Consider the following 23,915-nt stretch of genomic DNA (forward strand, 5'->3'; position numbering starts at 1 on the left):
AACTCGGCTAGTGTTCACCATCACAGAATCAGATACCTGTCTGGAAATATAAAAAATATGGGTAACATTTTATTTGAAGGGGTGTGCATAAGACTGATATGACACTGTCATAAACATGACATAACACCTGTCATGAACATAAAGAAGTCTTTATGAATGTTTATGACAGTTGTCATGAAGTGTCATTCGGTAAATAATGACACTTTTAATGCAAAGTTGCTCCAAAAGTTGCATTAAAAGTCCATTAAAAGTGCCAACTTTGCATGATTTTGTAAATTATGATAATTTCGGTGCTTCATTTTTGCACTGTGCTTTGTCTTTTCTAGGCTTTTAATGTTATCGTACATGAATCTTCATTTGTATCTAGTTTTATTATGAGTTTTCTGTATAATACTTGGCATCGTTTGGGAAACTTGTCAACGTTCATCACTGTTCTCAGTGTTCTCATTTTGGTCTAGCGCTAAATCTTTTGCGCTATAGAATTCAAACCGTGTAAATGAAGTTCAACATGTCTGTGCGTACACTTTTTTACGCTGGCGGTGACGCATGAAACGGGATCACGTGGTGCTCTTGTGTGGCAGCGCTGCTGAGAATCGCACTGAACCGCGGTGTCGATCGCCATCAGGGGAGGGTGGTGAGTGCGCATGCGCGTTCTGCAGACGAGGCTATATCATCCTCTCATCCTCATCCATATTAACGTTGGAATATTTCTGCGTAGGTGTTTACATCCATCCTGCAGGTGAGGCTCTGAGACAGAGAGATCATTTGTTGACCGTCAGTAATCGGTGTGTAGCTTCGCTGTGAGGGATGTTTGAATGACGGGGGAGGGGACATGTTGGACACCTGAGTGCCCGTGTCTCCTAACAGATGATGGAACCTAATGAGTGACAGAGCAGGAAGATTCTCTGTGAATTTTTTTTTTGTTGTTGTTTGTTTGTTTAACGGGGGAGATTGTCTGCGCAGAGAAAACCACAGAGCTTGTTCGTCAGCCCCCTCCTCGGGCAGCTTGTTGATTGATGAAGGCATGCGGTGTTCAGACTGGTCGCTTGTTTTCAGAGCGGAGAGTGCATGGGCATGAATGACAATTATGTTTACCAACGGAACAACCTGCCTTTTGCTGTGTTTTACAGGACAAAATGCACTCTTACGTCTTCTCGATCCTGCTATTTGCCCTTCCTCTTTCTTCAGGTAACACTGCGTTTTTGCTGTGGTTGTACTCATTTGAAGACCAGTTTTCATTTTTGACCTTTTAAATTAAAATAAAGAATAATTGTTGTCTATTTACAACAAATAGACAACTTACACATCAGTGTAAGTTGTTTTTTAATTTAACCGATTAAATTTTGTTTTTATTGAAATGCAGGGCTGGTTCAAGGTGAATGGGGCCCAAATCAGAACCTGATTTAAAGCCACCTCAAATCTACAATGTGTAAATGAAAAAAATAGATATTTTATTGTTGCATTGTGAAATTTTGCACAGTGGGTGACAAACAAAACAAAAAATGATCATGACGGTCTACACTTAACCACAGACAATGTAGAAACGGCATCATCAACAACGTCCTCTGCAGTCAGGCCTTCCCTCCATACTTAATTATATTACAATATTGTCAGGATGAGTCTGAAATTTGTCATGTATCACAGCACTATTGTTGACAAACATCAATACACAAACACAAATAAGCAGAATAAAAAAAAGTACGCATTGTATAAGAAAGATAATCAGGTGACCAGATCCCTTAATGATTAATATTACATGCTTATTTTCAGGATTGACTGATGTACAAAATCATTTTGCAACTTAACTATATTAAACTGTGGAACTCTGTATATTTAACCTGATGTTAACACTGTGTATTAATGATTCAGAGTGTGGTCAGGATTAGAAGGGATGTTTTTGGCTACTCTCACCATAATGCTGCATGTTGTGCATTTAGGATATTATGATTTAGAACTAACTAAGTAGCTAACAATTATTCTTCAAAGTGACTTTATCTTCCCAGTCAGTGTGAATTATTAATAAAATAGTCACTGTAGATGGTGATATTTTAGAAAATAAAAAAGAGATAGATAGATAGATAGATAGATAGATAGATAGATAGATAGATAGATAGATAGATAGATAGATAGATAGATAGATAGATAGATAGATAGATAGATAGATAGATAGATAGATAGATAGATAGATATGAAATTTCCATATGAAATAGACTTTTTTTCAGAATAGTCATATAAAACAAAGGAAATGGCAACTTATTGTTCTACACATGGAGTCATTTTTATTATTTTTGCAAGTTTAGTCCAAAAGCTATAAGTTGCAACTTAACATAGTTAAACTGTAAATTTATTTAACCTAATCTAAAACATGATTTTGGTCTTTTCCAAAACCAGATCTTAGAAAATAAAGACTTGATTGTCTAAGAACTGCTTCTGGCCTCACGGCCAAATTATGCCTATAAATAGCATCCCTAATCTAAGTGTTTTGTATGACGTCTTCACTTTGTGCTTGATAAGATAACTAATAGTGTTAATAATACTCCTTACAGGTTGGGATTTATTAGGTAAGTGAGTATTTTTGTTGCTGAAAATTTTCACCTACTGAATGCATTCTCATTATTATGCTTTTTTTTTTTTTTTTTGCTCTTTAACAGGTGAAAGGGAGAAAGTTCAGACTGTGTGTGTTGGGAAGGAGTTTCGACTGCCGGTGGACTCCACATCCAGAATTGTGACGTTTACACCGGACTCTGAGGGGCCGAGACAAGTCCTGCTTGAAAAAACCACAGTGAGTGGAAAGTGTGTCACTGCTTTTCCCCTGTGCTTAAGATACAAACAGGTTAAAGTACAGCCAAAAAGTAGAGCGCTTTTTCCCCATATCAGAGCTGTGCTCTACTCATACTTGTTGCTATATTCTGCCGGTCTATCCTTGCATGGTTAACAATCCTCTGCAGTTCTTGTCCTTATTACAGAGATTTTGTCATTTCTAAACAAACAGAGGGACTCTCTTCCCTAACAGTAAAGCCAGTTAACAAATTAAGTGTAATGAACTCTTCAATTTACCCAACAATCAAAGTTAATATGGTCCATTATTTATATTAATTATTTAAATATTAAATATTCAGATGACGTACATCTTGTTTATTTACTTTTGATTCTGGGAGATGTAGAGGAGCAGAGTGGACTGTTTTTTTTTCTCTCTTTGTCTTCAGGTGAAGGATCCACGTTTTGAGTGGACCAGAGACAAGACGTTAGTCCTGAAAGAAGTGACTCTCAGAGATCAGGGACTTTATGCCAATAAACTGTCTGTTGGCTTCACCTACGAGACCGTTCATCTGATTGTTTCAGGTGCGACAACTCTTAGCCCCGGGCTAAATGAATCCATATATATTTCATCTGGCACAAGACTCATTAATTATCAGTCACTAGTTCTTTGGATTGATATATTAAAAATGTTGGATTGATTTGGTGTGATATACTTATCAGATCTACTTGTGTAACCTTTATTTCAGTCAAATAGATGCATTAAGCTACAGTTCTCAAGTTAAGCTGACTTGCTTTCTACCTTCCATCTTCAGAATGCATTAAGCCGTACCGCAGGAACTATGGGGAGACCTTTGAGCACGGCATCCCTGAAAATGGCTCTGTGTTGGAGTTCTCCCCTCGGGGTGCGCCGCCTGAGGCCAGGCCCATCGTGTTGTGGAACCGCACAAACCCTGAAACGTCGAACGCGGGACGGGGACGACTGCTGCGTGGGGGCAAGGCCTGGGTGGCAGAGAGAGTGACGCAAGCAGATCAAGGCAACTACACCATAAAAGACGACGACGGGAACGTGCTGTCTCGCAGCACCCTCTCCGTTCGCGGTGAGAGGAAACAAAACATGACTTGTTTTTGTTGGGGTTTTTTTTTTTCGTGTGTGGTAATAATCATGTTTTGTCTTTCTTCTTCCATCCTAACCCTAATATTCTCCCGTCTGTTCATTTGTCATCCATCCTCCTTTTACTCTGCATACCTTTTCAGGGTACTCCTTCAACATTACACGTTTCACCAAGGAGTCTCTAAACCTACCCTTGTTTCTCCCTGTCCATCATGCCCATCTCATTTTTACCCCAAGTCGAATTCCAGATGAAGCCTCTCTGGGTCCCTTCGACCCCAAACCTCCTCGCGGCCCCATCCAGCTGCTTCGTGAGGGCCAGATAATGGACCACGACCTGCGTTACAGAGGTATCATCTCTCTCATCCGGAACGGATCAGTACACGATGTCGTTATCATGAGACTTACGCCAAGGGACGACGGGCTGTATGAAATCAGAGATGGGGACGGAAACATTGTGTCCTCCACCTACTTGCATATCATCGGTGAGCTGCGTTGTGTGTTTCCCCCCCGTTTATATATTTGAGCTTAAGCTTTTCTCCTAATTTTCCTGCTTCTGTGATGCTTCCAGAAAAAAGGGCCACCTGGCGAGCCCTCTTCAAGTCCATCAGTGTCCCTTCTGGCATGTTTGTGTCTCTGGCTGGTTTCATCTTGTTCATGAAACGCTACCCAAACTGCAGCGTCTCACAGATCATTACTGGCATCAGGACAAACCGCACGCCTCCAGCTAATCCGCCAAGAGTTAACATCCAGGTAGGAGATTCACTAAAATCTGCTTATTATCACTGTGACCACACTGGCACACCATCCCCACATCGTTATGGAACATACATGTTCTCGATTTATGGTGTAAGGATATATTTAGTGATGTACTTTTCAAATAGCGTATGGTTTATTTAGCTTTTCAGATAATCTCAAATGTTGGTACTACTTATGTTGTCATGCCGACATTTTGCACTGATCCTTGACATTCTCTCACCAACCTATTTTAGCATTTAGCTTGAGGAATTGTTTACTGCTTTGAACCTCTCCACAGCATTATCAGTGACTCGTTTGCTGTGTTCTTTTTCCCTCATAAATTTGAGGCCTTCACAGAACAGTCGGATTTATGCTGAGATTAAATTGTACACAGGAAGGCAGCATTTAATAGTTAAAAATTGTAGCTGTATTGTAATTGTACTGGATTTTATTTACAGGTATCAGAGTAAAGCGGGTTGAATTCAAACGCAATGCCACACATTTTCAATTTCTATCCGTCATTTTTTCCTTCTGTTTTTCCTTCCTTCCATCTTTATTTTCTTTCTTTCCTTCATTTGCTCTCTCACTCACTTCTCAAGTATGTACTGCTTGCTTATCAGTGAGACTTAAATGTCATATTAATCCTAGAGAGAATCAAAAATGCTGTTTTCAAATTTGCTCTTGCTATAAAGCTGTAAAACACCCAACACAGCTAATTCAAAAGTGGAATGAACTGTTGCTACAGAGTGAAATTAGATCTAAACTTAAACTGATGCACAAAAGAGAAGAGGAGCAGTTCTTTTGTCTGGTCAATTTAAATGTCACGAGTTCATGCTTGTCTGTGTTTCTTATTGCAGGAGTACAGTCAGCCCCTCCAACAACCCCCATCCTACTATAGTCACTGCGAACAGCCTCCAACACCAAGAAAATGGACCCCTAGGGCCAGTCCGGTTCATGCTGTAAAAAAATTATATTATTGAAACAATTTAATCTGAATGAGTATTCAGATTAAACATTTAATTTGAACATCAAATGTTTGTACTTACAGGGTTATACTCCTGTTGGGTCAGGGAGTCCGAGTGCAGACAACCAGGAGGTACAAAGACAAGCGCCTGGAAGCTCACCCCATTGTAATTTGACCACTGAGGTAAAGATGAGCGTTAGTTGTGTCTTCTACATGATATTATTTTTTAAAAACGTGTCTTCATCCTTCACCAGTTGGATAAATCCAACGAGGAAGACGAGAAGATTTCCTTCTCTATGCCTGGGGGCTCAGACTGCCTCCACTCATCTGAGGACTGCGTCCAGTTCCAGATCAAGAAAGACAGAGACGAGCAAAGAAGGAGCAGATCAAAAGATTTCTTTTCCACGCTGCCGCTGGACGAGGACAGCTCAGAATCCTGCAGCGTTTACACCTCGAAGAAATTGGACTTTTTATAAAACGGGGACAAAGACCAGGAGTTAAAGATGCAAAGTACAGATGAAATTCCATTCATTGATTCTAAGAAGACATCATGGCACTATTTGCACAGTTTTAAATCTTTGGTTTGTACTGATTTCTGACCCATGAGGGAAGTGTTGAGTTTCCTGTCTCACTTTGCACTGGTAAATGGTGCTCTTAAAATATCCTACTGTTATCTACCTCTAAACCCTCAGGACAGATATGATCTGCACTGTATTTCCTGAGTGTTTGTGTTCTGTCATCTCCAGGGCTATAATATCAAAAGTGTGACTCTAAAGTTGCAAAAGAGAATTCAGATCACTTCACATCAACATAGTATGAACTGAAGTGCTTGCCCATCATGCTGACTCTTTCCCTATTGTTGCTACGGTAATCATCATTATAGATATCCTGTATGTCCTGCAGTTTATGTATGTTTGCAGGTATAGTGGTTTTACCTTTGAGAAAACTAGTATAGACACATGGCATGTATCTCCAAATATTGTAACAGCAAAGCAAGCAGTTAATCTTTGAACCTTGTATACTGGAAAAATAACTAAGTCTTTAAGTGATCCTTTATCTAATAACAAAGTCTTATCTCTAAAATAAAATGTATCTTTAACAAACATATCTAAAGATATTCAGTTATTTTTGTGCATGTGTATTTCAATAAATTCTTTAATGGAAATGTAAATGTATTGCTATGATTTATTTTACTAGGAATCTTTGATGGAAAGTGATATATTTTTGGTGTTTATTTCTGCACATTATGATGACTGTGGTCGACAACTAATGAAAATACAAAGTAAGGTGGCCTACTCAGTCCTGGGAAGCACTTTTGACTTATCTGTTAAACTACTCCTTAAACCATAATGTCCAGAAGCAGCAGAAGGCCAATGAAAAAATGCCCTGAACTGTTGCTCAGTCTTTCAAAGTTTGAAGCCCAGACTGAAGTAAATTTTGCGCTTAATTTTTAAAATTAAGAAAAAAAATGAAGATGCAGAGACCCATGTTGCTTTTGGTCCAAATTTTTATGTACTTTATTCCCACTGAAATTGGATTTTGATATTTTGAATACTTATTTTTGTTACCATGCTATCAGAAATCATATTTCATTTGTTTCTAAATGGTAAATGGACTGAACTTATCTAGCGCTTTTCCAGTCATTTTGACCACTCAAAAACAGAGAACTTTATTCTCTGCACATAGATTGATGAGTGCATATACTGTTTACACATCTGTGTGAAGCAATCCTTTTTATTGCCTAGTTTTCTGAGAAACTGAGTTTGTGGATTTCTACAATCATCAAGGCTAGCTAAAATATTTATGCTAAATATATATAATATGAATCTAATACAGTAAAATATTTCACACTTTAACTGAGTTAAATATATTCCGTTTATATTTTGGTTTATGTGGATTCACCCTTAATAAAGTGTCGTAACAATTACATTTATCTGACAGTAGAGGGCAGTGCAGAAGCAGAGGTTTGAGTTTTGACGTATGAGGAAAACAGCGTAGAAGACTTGACATCAGTTCCTTTTATAGCGGCAATGAAAGGACAGCGTGCCACTTACGATTTTAGCAAAACATAAGTTAGGCATACATTACCGAATTAAAGCTATCAGGTTCGCAGCAAGCATATTTCACTATTAGGAGGAGAGTATCAGTGCTGTGTTGAGAAGATGTCTCTGGTTTGTGCAAGTAAGTCAAACTGTATCAGTTCGTGAGACGGATTCAGTATGTTAGCTTATGCTAATAGCTAATGTGGCTAACGTTAGCCGCCATGCAGACCGCCTTCTACCTCAGAGAGTTTTCTCAGACGCGTTTTATGCCTTATTATTGCTGTAGTTTGAGTCATAATAAGTAAATACACTTTTCCCCCAGTTTGCAACGAGGTACCGGAGCACCCGTGCATCTCCCCGGTGTCCAATCATGTGTTCGAGCGAAGGCTAATCGAGAAGTACATCGCTGAGAATGGGACGGACCCGATGAACGGACAGCCGCTGTCCGAGGAGCAGCTGGTGGACATCAAAGGTAAAAGTCTTCTGTTTACAAATCCAAATCAAACAAATCCTTCATAACTAATGATGATTGAATGACATTAAATGTCTAAAATTGTTTATAATCAAATATATAAAGTGAAAACTGATTTTTTGTGTGTGTTTGTTTCAGTGACCCATCCAATCAGACCAAAGGCTCCATCAGCTACAAGCATCCCTGCCATTCTCAAGTCACTTCAGGATGAGTGGGTGAGTGCTGCAGCCAGAAAATCTACTTGTACTTACTTATGTTTCAGATACTGCTTTTCATCACCAGTAATTATTTTGCATCTGTAAAGTTTTAAATGGAGCCTTTGGAGGTGGAGAGCCAGGAAAGACGAGTAATTTAATACATAACCTTTGTCAACAGTACATGTTACTTGAGTTATTTCTGAAAGTCATGTTAGCAGTTCCTGCTCATGAGCAGCTTATACTAACTAGCACTTTCAGAACCAAAGTAAAAACTGACTCGATCTCCTGCCTTGTGTTGTGTTGTTAGGATGCTGTGATGCTGCATAGCTTCACTCTGCGGCAGCAGCTGCAGACGACTCGTCAGGAACTCTCACACGCCCTGTATCAGCACGACGCAGCCTGCAGAGTCATCGCTCGACTCAACAAGGAGGTCACTGCTGCAAGAGAAGGTCTGCTTATAGATGGCAGCAGGGATTTTTGTTTTAAACCAGCTTTGTATTTTGTGACAATATGTGTTTGGTAAATATGATAAACGTCTTGTTTTGCTTTATGAAGGTTCTCTTAGAAACTATTTCCTTTTTTAATTTACAGCTCTTGCCACGCTTAAACCACAAGCTGGACTGGTGGCTCCTCAGGCTGTGCCGGCCTCCCAGCCAGCTGCTGCTGTGAGTAGCTTGGAGTTTACTAGTAAAGGGTCTTAATAATAGCCCCTCGTCTTCATGATTTTTATTTTTATTTTTTTTTACAATGAGGTTGAATTATTCCTTCCGTTTTTAGGGTGGTGGTGGAGAGCCCATGGAGATCAGCGAACAGGTGGGAATGACCCCAGAGATCATCCAGAAGGTAAGATCTTTCTCACTTCAGTTCACAGTTCATTACAGTTTTAAAATTTTCTGATGTGTTTTAATCGTGTTTTCATCTGCAGCTTCAAGACAAAGCTACTATTCTCACCACAGAGCGAAAGAAGGTATTTTTGCTTCTTATGTAGCATTTTCTTCTCCAGTGGAGGTGCAGTCAGCGCTCCATGTTGTGTAAGCTCTATACTTTATCTTTCTATTGCCTTCTATTTCACTAGAGAGGAAAAACTGTCCCAGAAGAGCTGGTCAGAGCTGAAGACCTCAGCAAGTACCGCCAAGTGGCCTCGCATGCTGTAAGTGTGGATTTGGTCTGGTCATGAAGCTCGGTGTCCACTCTGGATTATTTTGTGTCTTTGATGGCCACAATCTCCTTCTGGTTTTACTTCAGGGCCTTCACAGCGCCAGCGTTCCTGGTATCCTGTCCCTGGATGTGTGTCCCTCGGACACCAACAAAGTGCTCACTGGTACGCTGAAAGCATCTGTCGTCGTGTTGCTTGTTTTATTGTTTAACCAGAAATTTTATTACACATTTCTAATTCCCCGAAGACTCTGACGTAAACCTTGTTGTTTTGTTTCCAGGTGGCGCTGATAAGAACGTGGTTGTGTTCGACAAGAACGAAGAGCAGATTGTGGCGACTCTGAAAGGTCATGCCAAAAAGGTCACCTCGGTCATTTACCATCCATCCCAGGTGACTTTCTTCTTTATGAGTTTATGACTTTTAATTTAAAAGGATAGTTGGATCTTTAGAGATGCCTGATGAGAATTTCATTCAAACTTGTTTTCCTCTCCAGTCTGTGGTCTTCTCCGCCTCTCCTGACGCCACCATCCGTGTGTGGTCCGTTACCGGCGGCAACTGCATTCAGGTGGTGCGAGCCCACGAAGCCGGAGTCACTGGACTGTCTCTGCACGCTACAGGAGACTACCTGCTCAGCTCCTCTGAGGATCAGGTGAGTTTTGCTGCATGAACAGACCTCCAAGTTGTACTGCTTCGCTATATTGACCTGGTTGTGTTTTTACGTTTCAGTACTGGGCCTTTTCTGACATCCAAACTGGTCGAGTCCTCACCAAAGTTACTGATGAGAGTGCTGGCTGTGGTAAGTGTCTCTGTGGATGGTTTTATGTGTGAAGTCTCCAGGTGGGCACTGATTGTTCTGCTCTTGGTTCCACAGCTCTGACCTGTGCCCAGTTCCACCCTGATGGTCTCATTTTTGGCACTGGTACGGCCGACTCCCAGATCAAGATTTGGGATCTGAAGGAGCGCACCAACGTGGCCAACTTCCCCGGCCACTCCGGACCCGTGACCTCCATCGCATTCTCTGAGAACGGATACTATCTGGCCACAGGTTCCACTTTGCACTTGATTGATCTTATTCTTTTTTTGTGTGTGTGTTTTGACTCTACATTAGAACTGAAAAGTTTCAGGCACATTTCTAGATATTAGGAAACATACTCAACACAACACAATGCCCTGGATGCAGCATCTTGAGTCTTAATAGCTTCATAGCTATTAAGCTAAATAGCTGCTATGCAACTGTCATGCAGACATACAACTCTACATGTCTTCAATGTCATGCAGACAATTGAAGGCTGTCTGCATGACATTTGATATTTAGTTTAAAAAGATTAAATGTAAAGATCAAAATATAATAAACAATCTAGCTGTAAGTGTATCTGCTTTTGATCAAGCTTATTTAAAGTAACACAACTATGCCATGTCAAGTATTTTGCTAAAATCTTGCAGAGTGTGTACTTTGTGACTCATTTTAATGTAAAGATTACCTATATCTGTTTTAGGAAAAAAAAACACAAGTTACACAGTGAATGTTTACTCCCATACATTGTAACACAGTACCTATATATCTTTGAAAACTCTTGAGTTTTTCCACTTTTTATTTGAAAAAGATTTCTCTTATTTTTCTTTCCAGGTGCCCAGGATAGCTCTGTGAAACTGTGGGATCTGAGGAAACTGAAGAACTTTAAGACTATATCTCTGGACAACAACTACGAGGTAAAAATGGCTAATATTTCTCTTTTCTTAAACATGTCAGTGTTGAGAAATTGCTGTGTTTGAAGAGAAGTATTTCTAGACTTTGTCTGGAGAATTATTAATTTCTCGCCCACAAAGTATGATATTTTGGTTGCTTACGAAAAGCACTCATCCTTCATAATTGTGACTTGGAAGAAAAATTGTGTGGGTTTTCTAAATTAGAAAGTATTTAAGTTGAGTGTTACCAGTTTTCACTAATAACCTTGAAACTAACCTAATTACAAACATTTGTAATAAGTTGGAGCTGAATATGTTTTAGTCCCACTAAAACACATCTGCTTTGTGAAAACATTAGCAAGGCTGTTGGTTTGCAACAAGTCACCAGCTCTGTATAAATCAATTCCCCACATGGTGGTGTAGAGAACCTGTAAGAGGCTTGGAACTGGAGCACAGGTTCTCTTGGCATCCTGAACACACAGTCAGTGCTGCAGTGGAAACCCCTTTTTCCAATATAATGTGACCAAATGAGGAGAAACTCGAGGGGTGCGAGTACTTTTACAAGACGCCGTCACAGAAAGAGAGATGGTTTAAACCTGATTCTAGGCAAGTCGAGAGAGCAGAACATATTAAAATCAAAAGGAATCGTAATTAAACATTATCTGTGTTTTTCTCATGATTGTTTATTAATTGATGCATTTATTGCTAGAAGTGATGCATTGTGAAGGTTTTTTCTTGTTTAGTTTACTTATTTCGGTGAAAAACGTGAAATATTTCAACACTTCATAAGTACACGGCGTACAACATGGGACTGTCGGTGAAATCTCTAAATTGGGCACTGGGGCGTTTTAAAGTTTCTTTGGCAGAAGCATTTTAATCAGTTAAGAGGCTGAGTGAACCGCTTCCAGTTCTGAAGTGATCCAGCTGTTTTCCACTACTTCACGTTTTTATTTTAAGCTCCACACACTCTGCCTTTAGCTCAGTGTTTACCATAAAGATGCTAGGAAAACCTCCGTCCTCTCCGCCAGCTGCCGGTAACCAAGTGAAAACGCATTTCGGCGCTGCAGCACCCGACTGGTTGTAGTTTTCTTTTTTGAAACTGATTAGTTTTTGTTTCTCTTTCAGGTGAAGTCTCTGGTGTTTGATCAGAGCGGTACCTACCTGGCCGTAGGCGGGTCTGACATCCGTGTCTACATCTGCAAGCAGTGGTCTGAGGTGCTCAACTTCACAGGTGAGGAGACCAAATGCTAATCATCAGCTGTTTGTGACAGTAAATCTCTATATTCAAATGGTCATTATTTTTTCCTGTTTGCCTTTCAGACCATACTGGCTTGGTGACTGGAGTTTCCTTCGGAGAAAATGCCAAGTTCCTGACATCTGCAGGAATGGACAGAAGTCTCCGATTTTACAGTTTGTAGAAAGAAAAGAAATTCGGGATGAACAGGGGAGGACAGTTGAGAGACGTGTAACTGAGTAACATTTCCAAGCACAGTCATTTAAAAAAAAAAAAAAAGAAAAAAAAAAGTCAACGTTGACTATACTTCTGATGTTGTGTTTGTCTTCATATCCAGGAAAGCAAGCACATAGAAATACAGCAGTATGAGCATAACATAACTTGTTTGTTGGTTTTGAGAACAGTAGCGATCAGGAAATTTCTGTCCTGTTTGCCAGCTGGTTTTATTGGTTTTTTATTATTTTTGTTTTTAGGGAGGTTTTAATTTGCTTGTGAAACAGTTCAGTGTGCTCTTTCAACAACTATATCTGGTGATGATCAGCTTTGCTTTTTAATGTAGACCAGCTTCATTGCTGTATCTGTAGGGAAAGATCAAATTAAATCTGTAGTGATCCTACAGTAAAATACCGGCAGACGTAGAAGATTTATTTGTTTTTAGCCTTCCCCCTTGTTTGAATTGTCATTAATTTTTTGTTCCATTTTTTACTTCTTTTTTTTTCAGTTGTATATTTGCCATTACCTACTGTTGAACCTGATACACCTCTGCCTTTGATGATAAAATAAAATATCTTTTTCAAGTTATGTTGTCTACATTTTAATTTAATGTACTTAGATCAATGACTTTATTACTTTTAAGTGTACATTTTCAAATTGGGGCAAGTTGATTTGGATAGTTTTTTTTTTTCCTCGTTAAATCGTTTAAAAATAAATTTTTGAAATTATTCTTATATTTTTGTCTTGCTGATCTGAAACAAATTGTGACAGACAAAATAAATCTATAAAAGGGGAGAAACTTTGTTCACACCTTTCAAGTTTATATGTACACCACTGTTTAAAGTGCTTTACAAGAAAAACAGATTTGCATCCATCCATCCATCCATTTTCTTTCACCCTTGTCCCTCAGTGGGGTTGGGAGGGTTGCTGGTGCCTATCTCCAGCTCCAAAGAACTTAAATGAATGTTTAAAAATAAAAGAAAAAAAACCCTGTTGAATTTAAGCAGCAATATTTGCTTTTTTCAGGGGGTGCGGTTGGTGCGGTTGGTAGAACTGTTGCCTTGCAGCAAGAAGGTTCTGGGTTCGATTCCCGGACCCGGTCTTTCTGCATGGAGTTGTCATGTTCTCCCTTTGCATGCGTGGGTTTTCTCCGGGTACTCTGGTTTCCTCCCAGTCTAAAAACATGACTGTCAGGTGCCCCTAGGTGTGAATGTGTGTGTGCATGATTGTTTGTCCTCTGTGTTGCCCTGCGACAGACTGGCGACCTGTCCAGGGTGTAATCTGCCTCTCGCCCGGAACGCTAGCTGGACATAGGCACCAGCACCTCTCCCCACCCCACTAAGGGACAAGGGTGTAAAGAAGATGGATGTTTGCTTTTTTACTAATATTTTCAGTCTTGATTTTTGCAAGGAGCTAGAAGGTTTTGCACATATCAGACTTAAGTTATTTCCAGAGGAAGGAAGATGGCTTCCCGTTGTTTCATTCTGGTCCTGAGATCACTGAGAGATTAGGTTTGATGACCTGAGGTGTCTACATAGTATCAATCTGTTATTAATTGCGAACCAAGCCCCCAAAAGTGTAATAAGAATTGTTTTTGCAGTGATAAATATCTACACATTCTATGTGGTGTTAAAAATAAGTATAGATGAGATTAAAGGAAAAATAAAAAGCTCATTACATGAAAAATAAAAGTGACCAGGAATTTGATGAATATGTCTTTTTGGTTAATTAAATGAGAGGAGTTACTTTTATGTTGCTAAAATTGTGTTTTTTATTGTCTGGAATAAACTCAATTATTAAATAATTGACTAAGTCAAACGATTTTGAAGGACATGCGAAAAGGGCTATCATCTTCCCTTCTGAGGTGACCCATATATTTAAAAATATTCCATTAATCGAGCTTTTGAAAATAACATGTTTTAAGCAGTTAGAGCCCGTATCCCTGTATTAAAAATGTTATTGGTCTAAAATTATCTGACCTTGTGTTTTCAGTACCTGTAAGTGGAAAAACATGTCAGTGTGAAATTAATTTAAATAATCTCTTTCCCTTAAATGAACTTTTCAATAATATTCAACATAAAAGTACAGGATAAAGTATGGTGTTGGCGCCATTACGACAGGACAGGTTATATATATCACTGCGGCAGAAAACGTCGCCCCCTAATGGTGAAACTAGGGAAGATCAGGAAAGTCCTGGATCACGTGAGTCCTGGGGTAACGTGACTCTCATGAACGGGAAATGGGAGCCAAGAGAACATAACTCGCCTCGGAACCTAGAAACACGTCTCCACCTTGTCCAGGTTTGTCCATCGGTACCGTCCAGGACAGCAGCAGAGAGTGTCCACAGGAGACACAGAGGGGTCCAGGCGAAAGACAGGTGAGACAGCTCTGATTTAGCTTTGTTTACTGCTAACCGGGAGCTACTTTTCTCACCTTAACTGGTGTTATTATCACATTTAAAATCAATGTACTGTAGATTTTTATTCCCATTTTCTCAGTACGTTAATAATGCGGTAAGTTGATTAATTTGAAGCTTTTGTGTCATTGCTTTGTTCCTCTGGAACTGAGCTGTGGTGAAAACGAAACTCACAGCTGTTATTTGTGAAAGAAAATGTGGGGAAAAAAAGAAAAAAGAAACTATCGACAAAGTATTTATTCCCAGAAAAAGTTTCTTTTAAGATTAATTTAATTTTTTGTGTCTTGTCATGCACCTTTAATAAATTTATTGGCTATCACACAGAGTTGTTTGTTAAATCAATTTCTGTCAGATGATTTCTGTTACCGACCTTAGTCGAGCAGGACAAACCAGACCTTTCAAAACTCCATAAAAATATAATTAAAGTGACCAAATATCTGTTGGTAAAAAAAATATACATTTTCCTCAAACATCTCAATCCAGTTGAGATAGAATAATATACTTTATATATCCATCAGGTACATGATTGTTTTTTTTATATATATAATTTTTGAAGAATAAACCAATAGAGGAATTACACACATCGTATTGTTGACACACATTTGCAAAAATGGAAATTCCACCTGATGATCGCCACAGCAGGACCTGCTTCTTCCTGTTTTTTAAGCGTCCACCCATAAAATGCTGCATTGTCAGTTGATCTTTTAGTGCACCAGCCAAAGCCAGATCCTCTTTTTGGACTTTCCTTTTGACAACTCTATGCCTTTCTGTCCTTTGCTTAATAAGAAGTATTCATATTTTTTGCCCAAACAACAGTATTTAGTTTTGTGTTGTGACTTGAAAGTGGAAGAATTATTGGTTTTCTCTCTCTGCTTGCAGTTATGGGGTCCCTGTTTCGAAGTGAGGAGGTTTGCCTGGTGCAGCTCTTCCTCCAGTCCGGCTCGGCTTATAACTGTGTGAGCGAACTGGGAGAGCTGGGATTGGTGGAGTTTAGAGATGTACGTCAAATACAGTCATCATTTTTACTTTTGCATCAACATGATATAGGATCTGAGGTTTTTTTTTTTTATTTGCAAGCTGCTTATTTATTTATTTTTTAACTTTATTCTCATTATATCAAAACAATCTACTAATATTATCATTGTTGAAAGAATTGCCTTCCTTTCAATTACTCTCAGTTGAATGGTTTGTTAGACACATTGACATTTTCTTTCCTTCTTTTTTAATAAGGTGAACACAAATAACCCCTCTTGCCACCCTCCTCTTTTCTGTATCTTTCTAGTTGAATCCAAATGTGAATGCCTTCCAGAGGAAGTTCGTCAGCGAGGTCAGGCGATGTGAAGAGCTCGAGAAGACTTTTTGTAAGAACCGACTCATTCACTCAGACAGGCACACTGTGGTAGCGATGCGTCAGAAGTCTTAAAATAGATTCATATATTACAACGGGAACATAATCTCACTGAAAAATAGCCTGAAGACAGTCACTGAGTGAGGGGGGGGGGGAATGCCATGTTAGAAAATAAGTAATTATTTTTGAAACCCTGGTTACTATTAAATAATTGCAACTCAAGCATATTAAAAAGTTGAGTTATTCATTTGTGACTTTCTGTAGTGAAATGTATATTGTAATTCTTCTCTCAACCACTCAAGAGACACAATAGGTAAGACACAATAACCTGCCTGTTATTGTGTATAGGTCAGTAGTTACTGACCTATAGCTACCGAGAAAGTAGCTACTTGACCTATAGATACACATGCAAACAGTCAGAGTAATAATCAATACTTTTAAAACAACTAGAATGTGAGGTTGTTGGATGAGGACCTAAGTCTATCTTGCCACCACTCACAGTGAACAGGAAGTAAAAATCTGCTGGGACTTTAACTGGAAATGTGTTCTTTGGTCAGATTAAAGTTGAGCTATGCTTTTCTGTAACAAAATGTCAGGATCTGGTTCTCTTCCAAAGGCTCAGGCATGTGCAAGCAGTCATGAAATCTTTGAAGTATGCTGACTTTTTAAATAAAACCATGTTGGACCCCGAGTTGTGAATTACAAAAAGCTGATCACAGGTTCCTTCAGCAGGATATTGATCCCCCATCAGTTGGATATTGGGCCATGCTAAGGCAGAAATAGTTCACCTACCGCAAGATTAACTTTTCTCAGTGGCTCTCTCAGCCCTCGGATGTGAATCCTGAAGAGACGTAGCGTGACTCTTATGTTTCGGGAGTTGTATATTTTAATCTATTCCTGTCATTTTATGTTTTGACATCGTCCCTCAGCCTTTCTGGAGCAGGAGATCAATCGCTCCCTGAAACCGCCCCTGCAGCGCCCCTTGCCCCCTCCGAGCCCGGTGCCTTCGGCCCCTCAACCGCGTGAACTCATCACCATAGAGGAGGAAAGTGAGAGACTGGCGAGAGAACTCAAAGAGGTAAAAGGAAAAAAATAAACAAAAACCGCAAAAAAACCCCCCAAAAAAAACATGACTGCGAGTTGGTGCTGACGAGCTTCTGTTGTGTCTTTAGCGGCGTTGTGATGTAACGTTTGATGGTGCGTGTCCCGTTTGTTTGCCTCCAGGTGTCCAGGAACAGAGACAGCCTCCGGGCTCAGCTCACGCAGCTCTGCCAGTACAAAGGAGTCCTGACCCAAACGCACTCGCTCACAGCCACGCAGGTCTTTACACACGTGATAACCAGACATTGCTATTAGAGTTTCTTCAAAATGACGGAGAAAAAGTAAAAAATAAAAATAAATAAGTAATTTCCACCTTCCGTTGACAGGCACCACCACCTGTATTGGAAAGCCACGGCCTGTTTGATCACCGCCAAGATGTCCGCCTTAGGTAGATCTCTGCTTTTTCTTCTTGGTTGTCTTCTTCTTTCAGCGATGCACAGATCAATCAGCCAGACATCAAGTTTGGCCAATTTTTCCATTTATTTTATCCGATCTTTTATCTGCAAGTCAACACCTGAAAAATCTTAATTATTTTTTTTTTCTTACTTCGTAAATGCAATAAAACTAAGAACTCTGTTCATTTTCAGGCAGTAAATCAATCATTCAACAGTATGTGCTTTGGGTTTGAGTTAAATAAAAATCAGAAATGGATTACACAAACATTTGATATATGACGGGGATAGTTTTGTAGTTTCGTCATATAACGTTGCATTGAAAGCTGTCAAAGAACACAGGATATTTTCTTCTGTTTTATGTGTTCTCTCTCTTTTTTTTTTAAATGAATCAGCAAGCTTAAAGAAATTTGGATACTAACATCAACCAAGAAAACCTTGACTGGTTCCTCTTTAGTTTTTTCCTCAAAGATGTAGAAGTTAAAAATAAAATCCCATCTTCCTCTCTGCCTCAGCTTTGTTGCAGGAGTGGTCCATCCTTGGAAGGTGCCCTCGTTTGAACGGTTGCTATGGCGGGCGTGTCGCGGTTACATTATCGTGGATTTTAGAGAAATGGCTGACCGACTTGAGCACCCAGACACGGTAAGAGCTCGGAGACGGGATCTCTTACTTTAGTTTCATTTAGATGTAACATGTTTCTGTTTTCTCACTCGGCCTGTTTTCTGCCTCTCGGTCTCCAGGGGGAAATGGTGCAGTGGACCGTTTTCCTGATCTCGTTTTGGGGAGATCAGATCGGACAGAAAGTGAAGAAGATTTGCGATTGGTGGGGAAACCTGTGCATCTATCAGATTGTTTATTTACTTTCCAGTTAAAGTATTCTCTCATTTCTGATCAGGCTGATTTGTTTTTCTTTGGGGTGTTTTTCATCGTGCAGCTTCCACACGCAGACATTTGCATACCCAGAGAGTACAGCCGAGAGAGAAGAAATTCTGCAGGGCCTTCAGGGTCGGATTGAAGACATCAAATCAGTGAGTGTCTTTTATTTGTTGCGGCCTCAATACCAGCATTTCCTCTTTTTGGAAACCACGAAAAGTACCAAATGTGTTTAGACTGTGCGGTAATGTTCCTTTTTTTTAATTTCTTCTCTGGGCAGTATGTTGCTAAACTCCCTGCTTTCACTCCCCTGTCGCGTTTTTCAGGTGTTGTCTCAGACCGAAGCCTTTCTGCAGCAACTGCTGCAGCGAGCCGTGGCTCTCCTGCCTCAGTGGAAGGTCCGGGTCCAGAAGTGCAAGGCCATCCAGCTGGTGCTGAACCTCTGCAGCCCCTCCGTGACGGACAAGTGCCTGATCGCCGAGGCCTGGTGTCCCACTGCCAAGCTGCCGGAGCTGCAGAACGCCCTCAGAGAAGGAGGGGTGAGATGGATAGGGCAGCAAATCAGAGACGTGCAATGCTGCCGGTGGTTAGACTTAGTAGAAAAATAACCGATGCTCTGCCTCTTCTTCCATCTTCAGAGGAAGAGTGGCAGCGGCGTGGACTCCTTCTACAACCGCCTGCCCTGCTCCACCCCTCCTCCCACTCTGTTCCCCCTCAACTCCTTCACAGCCGGTTTCCAGAACATCGTTGACGCTTACGGAGTGGCCAGTTACCGGGAGGTCAATCCAGGTTTGTCTCTGTCATTTTATCCATCGGATGATTCCGTTAAAGCAGAGATTAATCAAAAGCACCCGATTTCTTCAACCGTTTTCTTTTTTTCCCCTCCCCGTGCGTCTGCAGCGGTGTACACCATAATCACATTCCCTTTCCTGTTTGCTGTGATGTTTGGGGATGTGGGTCATGGATTGCTCATGTGTTTGGCCGCCCTCTGGATGGTCCTTGAGGAGAAAGACCCCAAACTCAAAAACAACAACAATGAGGTACACTTCATTCTTTAGATTCGCTCTCCTTCGTTTCTGGTAAAACACATGCATTTAGAGCACAATTCAACTTTTACTTCAGCGGTTACGTTTTTTGATTGATCTTCGTAGAGTCATAGTTGGAAAACAAGATATGAATGCATATTAACTAGGTCTGTTTCTGCTTTAATAGGTTCTTGAACAGTTTTAGATTTTATCTAAAAATCATATTAAATGATTTAGTTGTTTTTCTTTTCATGGAAACTAGAAAAATAAATTAAAAATCACTGCTAAGCTATAGTTATTGAATTCAATAACAAAGAAACGCTATTTTTCTGAGTTCATCTCTAGTTAGAGCTTATATATCCCGTTTGTGTTTTATTCATATTTCCTATCCATCCACTTTCTTTACACCCTAATGAATTGGAAATTGGCCAAATGACGCATAAATCCAATCAAACATTGCTCTTCCGAAAGTGGTTTTAATTAGTTTAAGACATTTGGAGTGGGGCATTCCAAGGTTTTGGCTGTAAGCGAAGCGCGTTTCTGTTTCCAGATCTGGAGGATGATGTTTGGAGGACGATATCTGATTCTGCTGATGGGCCTCTTCTCCATCTACACGGGAGCCATTTACAACGAGTGTTTCAGCCGAGGCATGAAAACCTTTAACTCGGGGTGGCACGTCGGCCCGATGTTTGACAAGAACATCTGGAAGTGAGGACAAGTCATTAAATTTCTCAACAATGTTTTTCTTTGTTTCGTCACTAACCCACCACGTTTCTTCAGCCCGTCGACGCTGCGCGGGAACCAGTTCTTGTCCATGGATCCCAACGTGACCGGGGTTTTCACCAGCCCGTATCCCTTCGGGATCGACCCGGTACAGCCGGCAGATTCTTTAATCATTTCTTTTTAATGAAATACCGAATTGAAGCCAACCTTTTTTTGCCTTTTTTTGTGATTGTTGTCAGGTCTGGGGCCTGGCCAATAACAAGCTCACCTTCCTAAACTCGTACAAGATGAAGATGTCAGTCATCGTCGGCATCATTCACATGACGTTTGGAGTCTGCTTGTCATTCTTCAACTACTGGTTAGTGATCTGGTTTATTTCTCTGTTCTAAAAAAAAAAAAAAAAAAAAAAAAAAACCTTTCCTCCTCTCACATCCGTCTGGCCCGGTTTCTGTTTCCTGCGGATTTAATTTTCACTTTCGTCTTGGTGTTTCTTTTCAGGCACTTTGGCAAGATCAGCAGCATCTTCTTTGTGCTGATCCCAGAGCTGTTCTTCATGCTGTGCCTGTTCGGGTACCTCGTCTTCATGGTGGTCTTTAAATGGGTCGTCTACACGCCCGCTGATTCCAGAATCGCTCCCAGCATACTGATCCACTTCATCGACATGTTCCTGTTCACAGACAACCCAGAGAACCCCCAGCTGTACACGGGTCAGGTGTGTGCCCCAACACAACAGCCACATGCAGTATGTAATGGAGGCCATTGCCATTATGGACATGCGCTCATTTTTTTTCCAGCACTCTGGAAGATGCTGGATTTATTTGTTTTCCTGTTCTGCTTGGGATCTTTAAAGTGACAATATTACATATGTTGTTGTTTTTTTTTTAATATACATGTGGAGTTTTGATATTTACTCTGCTTTCCAAAAACTATTTGCATCACTTTACAACCACAAACTACAACGCATTGAGGCTATATGTGATAGAATAACACAAAAAGATGCATCATTTTGAAAGTGAAGCAAAATAACAAATGTTTTTCAACATTTTTTTACCATTAAATTCTATTCATATCCCGCTGCCTGGAGTCGATATGTTGTAGAACCAGTAGGAATGACGTAGCCAGACGGATGTATGTGGCATCGTGCATCCATGCTGTGTCTTCGCCACGCTTGAGCATTTAATTGTATTTTTCCGTAGAATGTCATGGATGTTTATCGTCTTTCTGCTTTGTGCATTTCTTTGTTTTGTTCAATTACTTAAAATCCCAAAAGAGTCGTTGCAGTTGGAGGTTGTAATGCGATGAAATTATTTTAAAATTTTGATTATTTTGCTGAAAATATACAAAATTGTTTGTTTCGATGCACAGAGTAACCATAATGTACTTCATGCTTGTTTCACTTGTGTGCTTGAGGTTTAGTTTTTTTTTTTTTTTTTTTTTTGTAAACGTGATGCTGTTAATCAGAGATCAGATTCCAAGTTTATTGCAAGCACATGAATCCAATTATATACTCATCCGTAACAGCAAACAGTACTGCAGTTGTTTATTAGAGAGAACGTGTTTACTACTTTTCCAAGGTCTTTGTATAAACTAACATGAGCAGACTTCTTGCATTGGCTGCTGTGTTGTTGCTGTTATTGAACATGGTTTTGTTCTCCATGTGCAGCTTATAGTTCAGAAGGTCTTGGTGGTGCTGGCCCTGTGTTCAGTCCCTGTCCTCCTGCTGGGGAAACCCCTGTGTGAATATGTCGCGTTCAAATCCAAGCGGCGGCGACACATCGTAAGTCTTGAGGGTTCAGCGAGCTTTATCTATATTTTTTAGACTGTGAAGTGCATCGTTTGCTAGATTTGGACTCTTTGTGATGTCAGGACGAGGAAAGACAGCCGTTGGTGGCCGACGACGGCTCGGTCAACACTCGGCAGGGGGAGGTGGAGGGCGGACCGGCTGACGAGGAGGTAACTGTGATTGAATTTCTCAAGCAAGATTTAATTTTCTTTGCTGCACCCATGCTTCTAATTTGACGATCTGAACCGCGTCTCCTGCAGGAGTTCGATGCTGCGGACGTGTTCATGCATCAGGCCATCCACACCATCGAGTACTGCTTGGGCTGCATCTCCAACACGGCCTCCTACCTGCGGCTCTGGGCCCTCAGCTTGGCTCACGCACGTTAGTCCTAAAACACACACACACACATAACTTCCTCTTTTGGAGTCAAACCTGCCCGGTCTGGTATTCATCTGTTTTTCCAACCAGTCGTGGCTCTGTGACTGTGAGTCACCGGTGTTGTCTCCACAGAGCTGTCAGAGGTGCTGTGGGTCATGGTCATGCGTCTGGCGCTGAGGTGGGAGGGCTACGTCGGGTCGGCTCTGCTTTTTGTGATTTTTGCCGCCTTCGCCGTGTTGACCGTCTCCATCCTCCTGGTCATGGAGGGGCTCTCGGCTTTCCTGCACGCGCTCCGTCTGCACTGGTAAGGATGTGAGGAAGGAAGAGGAAAAATGTTTCACTGAATTTATTTTTCACAGATCGTTCTGGTGATGATTTGGCAGTGAAATCGGAGCCACGTGTTTCGTTCTTTTTAATCCTTACATCGTCTCTTTTGCAGGGTGGAGTTTCAGAATAAGTTTTACAGCGGGACAGGCTACAAACTCAGTCCATTCTCTTTCAACTCTCTGATCCATGCTTCAGCTGCTGTATGATGGGCCAAAAAGTACAAATCAGTTCAATTAACTGAAGTATAAGTGAATCTTACTGTTATTCTTTTGCCTGTATGCCATGAAATGGTTAAATTAATTTGCACAATAATCATGATGAATAATGCTGACTGTTATTTTTACATCAATAGAAAAAAAAAATGTGTCCACTTGATTATGACGTTACTGTACAAAAATACACTTTCGGATCCCCTTCATAATATTTTAAACAGTGTTACACGATGCTCTCTAATTGAATTAATCGCAAACATGAATTATGAAAAGGGAAAGCGCATCTGCAGAAGAGTCTGTTTTGCTGTTTAAGGGAATCTGACACTGATGACTTGATGAATGTTTCAGTCGGAATGATATGCATAAGCCAAAGACTCCTTCCCTCATGATCATGTCCCAACATGTTTAGTGCCTTATTGGAGCTGTTTATGTAGGCGTTATGTTTAGATCACCGCTGCTGTTGTCACGCCACTACAAAACCTTTCAGTTGGCATTTTGTCTTTTTTTTTTTTTTGCCATTTAACTGTATACATTTAAATAAATTGAAAATTAAATGGTTTGTTTTCTGATTACTTCTATGGGAAGTGTTTTTTTCTTCTTTTTTCAACCTGTGGACTTGCTGTTGATTCACACTTTCTGTTGCAAAATGTTGGTTTTATCAAGTGATCAAAAATGGGCAGTACGCAAGTAACCATTAAAACTAATAAGTCGGCATTGAAAATCATATTGCTCCTAAAAAAAAATGCACTGTAAACATTTAAAGATAT

At 40.3% G+C, this 23,915-nt stretch overlaps 3 protein-coding genes across 6 annotated transcripts; all 3 read left to right on the top strand.

Annotated features, from left to right (window-relative positions):
• The first annotated feature begins 586 nt into the window (after positions 1-586).
• LOC103471299 (uncharacterized) lies at positions 587-6,735 on the top strand. 4 transcript variants are annotated; one of them, XM_008420199.3, is made up of 11 exons: positions 587-739; positions 1,131-1,188; positions 2,547-2,561; positions 2,652-2,782; positions 3,207-3,342; positions 3,573-3,857; positions 4,015-4,353; positions 4,440-4,621; positions 5,464-5,565; positions 5,655-5,753; positions 5,825-6,735. In XM_008420199.3, exons 2-11 carry the CDS (start codon positions 1,137-1,139, stop codon positions 6,044-6,046), a joined length of 1,563 nt encoding a protein of 520 aa, XP_008418421.1. In that variant the 5' UTR covers positions 587-739; positions 1,131-1,136; the 3' UTR covers positions 6,047-6,735. The 4 variants fall into 4 exon arrangements, with proteins under 4 accessions (XP_008418421.1, XP_008418422.1, XP_081467523.1 ...); XM_008420200.3 differs by lacking the exon at positions 2,547-2,561; XM_081611397.1 differs by lacking the exon at positions 587-739 and having other exon boundaries at positions 760-1,188.
• Positions 6,736-7,565: 830 nt separating this feature from the next.
• prpf19 (pre-mRNA processing factor 19) lies at positions 7,566-13,158 on the top strand. The gene is made up of 16 exons (XM_008420201.3): positions 7,566-7,751; positions 7,935-8,084; positions 8,223-8,299; positions 8,589-8,730; positions 8,873-8,946; positions 9,059-9,124; positions 9,207-9,248; positions 9,357-9,431; positions 9,527-9,602; positions 9,718-9,827; positions 9,931-10,086; positions 10,164-10,233; positions 10,309-10,482; positions 11,065-11,147; positions 12,249-12,354; positions 12,444-13,158. The coding sequence occupies exons 1-16, from the start codon at positions 7,733-7,735 to the stop codon at positions 12,539-12,541; spliced, it is 1,518 nt and encodes a 505-aa protein (XP_008418423.1). The 5' UTR covers positions 7,566-7,732; the 3' UTR covers positions 12,542-13,158.
• Positions 13,159-14,746: 1,588 nt separating this feature from the next.
• tcirg1b (T cell immune regulator 1, ATPase H+ transporting V0 subunit a3b) lies at positions 14,747-23,720 on the top strand. The gene is made up of 21 exons (XM_008420202.3): positions 14,747-14,947; positions 15,866-15,984; positions 16,269-16,347; positions 17,264-17,412; positions 17,559-17,654; positions 17,762-17,823; positions 18,343-18,469; positions 18,568-18,650; positions 18,762-18,855; positions 19,027-19,239; positions 19,339-19,489; positions 19,601-19,740; positions 20,276-20,433; positions 20,506-20,596; positions 20,688-20,806; positions 20,947-21,160; positions 22,112-22,225; positions 22,315-22,401; positions 22,492-22,612; positions 22,742-22,913; positions 23,049-23,720. The coding sequence occupies exons 2-21, from the start codon at positions 15,868-15,870 to the stop codon at positions 23,140-23,142; spliced, it is 2,481 nt and encodes an 826-aa protein (XP_008418424.1). The 5' UTR covers positions 14,747-14,947; positions 15,866-15,867; the 3' UTR covers positions 23,143-23,720.
• Positions 23,721-23,915: the final 195 nt, after the last annotated feature.

Source organism: Poecilia reticulata, chromosome 10, assembly GCF_904066995.2.
Source record: "Poecilia reticulata chromosome 10, P_reticulata-male-v2, whole genome shotgun sequence".
Taxonomy (NCBI): Eukaryota; Metazoa; Chordata; class Actinopteri; order Cyprinodontiformes; family Poeciliidae; genus Poecilia; species Poecilia reticulata.

Excerpts from the sequence above, each read along its gene's own strand:
- LOC103471299 (XM_008420199.3), top strand. The coding sequence starts at position 1,137 with ATGCACTCTTACGTCTTCTCGATCCTGCTATTTGCCCTTCCTCTTTCT. Across the intron at positions 3,858-4,014 it reads CAGCACCCTCTCCGTTCGCG|GGTACTCCTTCAACATTACA; the intron begins GTGAGAGGAAAC and ends ATACCTTTTCAG. Across the intron at positions 5,566-5,654 it reads GGGCCAGTCCGGTTCATGCT|GGTTATACTCCTGTTGGGTC; the intron begins GTAAAAAAATTA and ends TTGTACTTACAG.
- prpf19 (XM_008420201.3), top strand. Across the intron at positions 10,087-10,163 it reads TCAGCTCCTCTGAGGATCAG|TACTGGGCCTTTTCTGACAT; the intron begins GTGAGTTTTGCT and ends TTTACGTTTCAG. Across the intron at positions 10,234-10,308 it reads TGATGAGAGTGCTGGCTGTG|CTCTGACCTGTGCCCAGTTC; the intron begins GTAAGTGTCTCT and ends TTGGTTCCACAG.
- tcirg1b (XM_008420202.3), top strand. The coding sequence starts at position 15,868 with ATGGGGTCCCTGTTTCGAAGTGAGGAGGTTTGCCTGGTGCAGCTCTTC. Across the intron at positions 19,490-19,600 it reads TTACCGGGAGGTCAATCCAG|CGGTGTACACCATAATCACA; the intron begins GTTTGTCTCTGT and ends GTGCGTCTGCAG. Across the intron at positions 19,741-20,275 it reads TCAAAAACAACAACAATGAG|ATCTGGAGGATGATGTTTGG; the intron begins GTACACTTCATT and ends TTCTGTTTCCAG.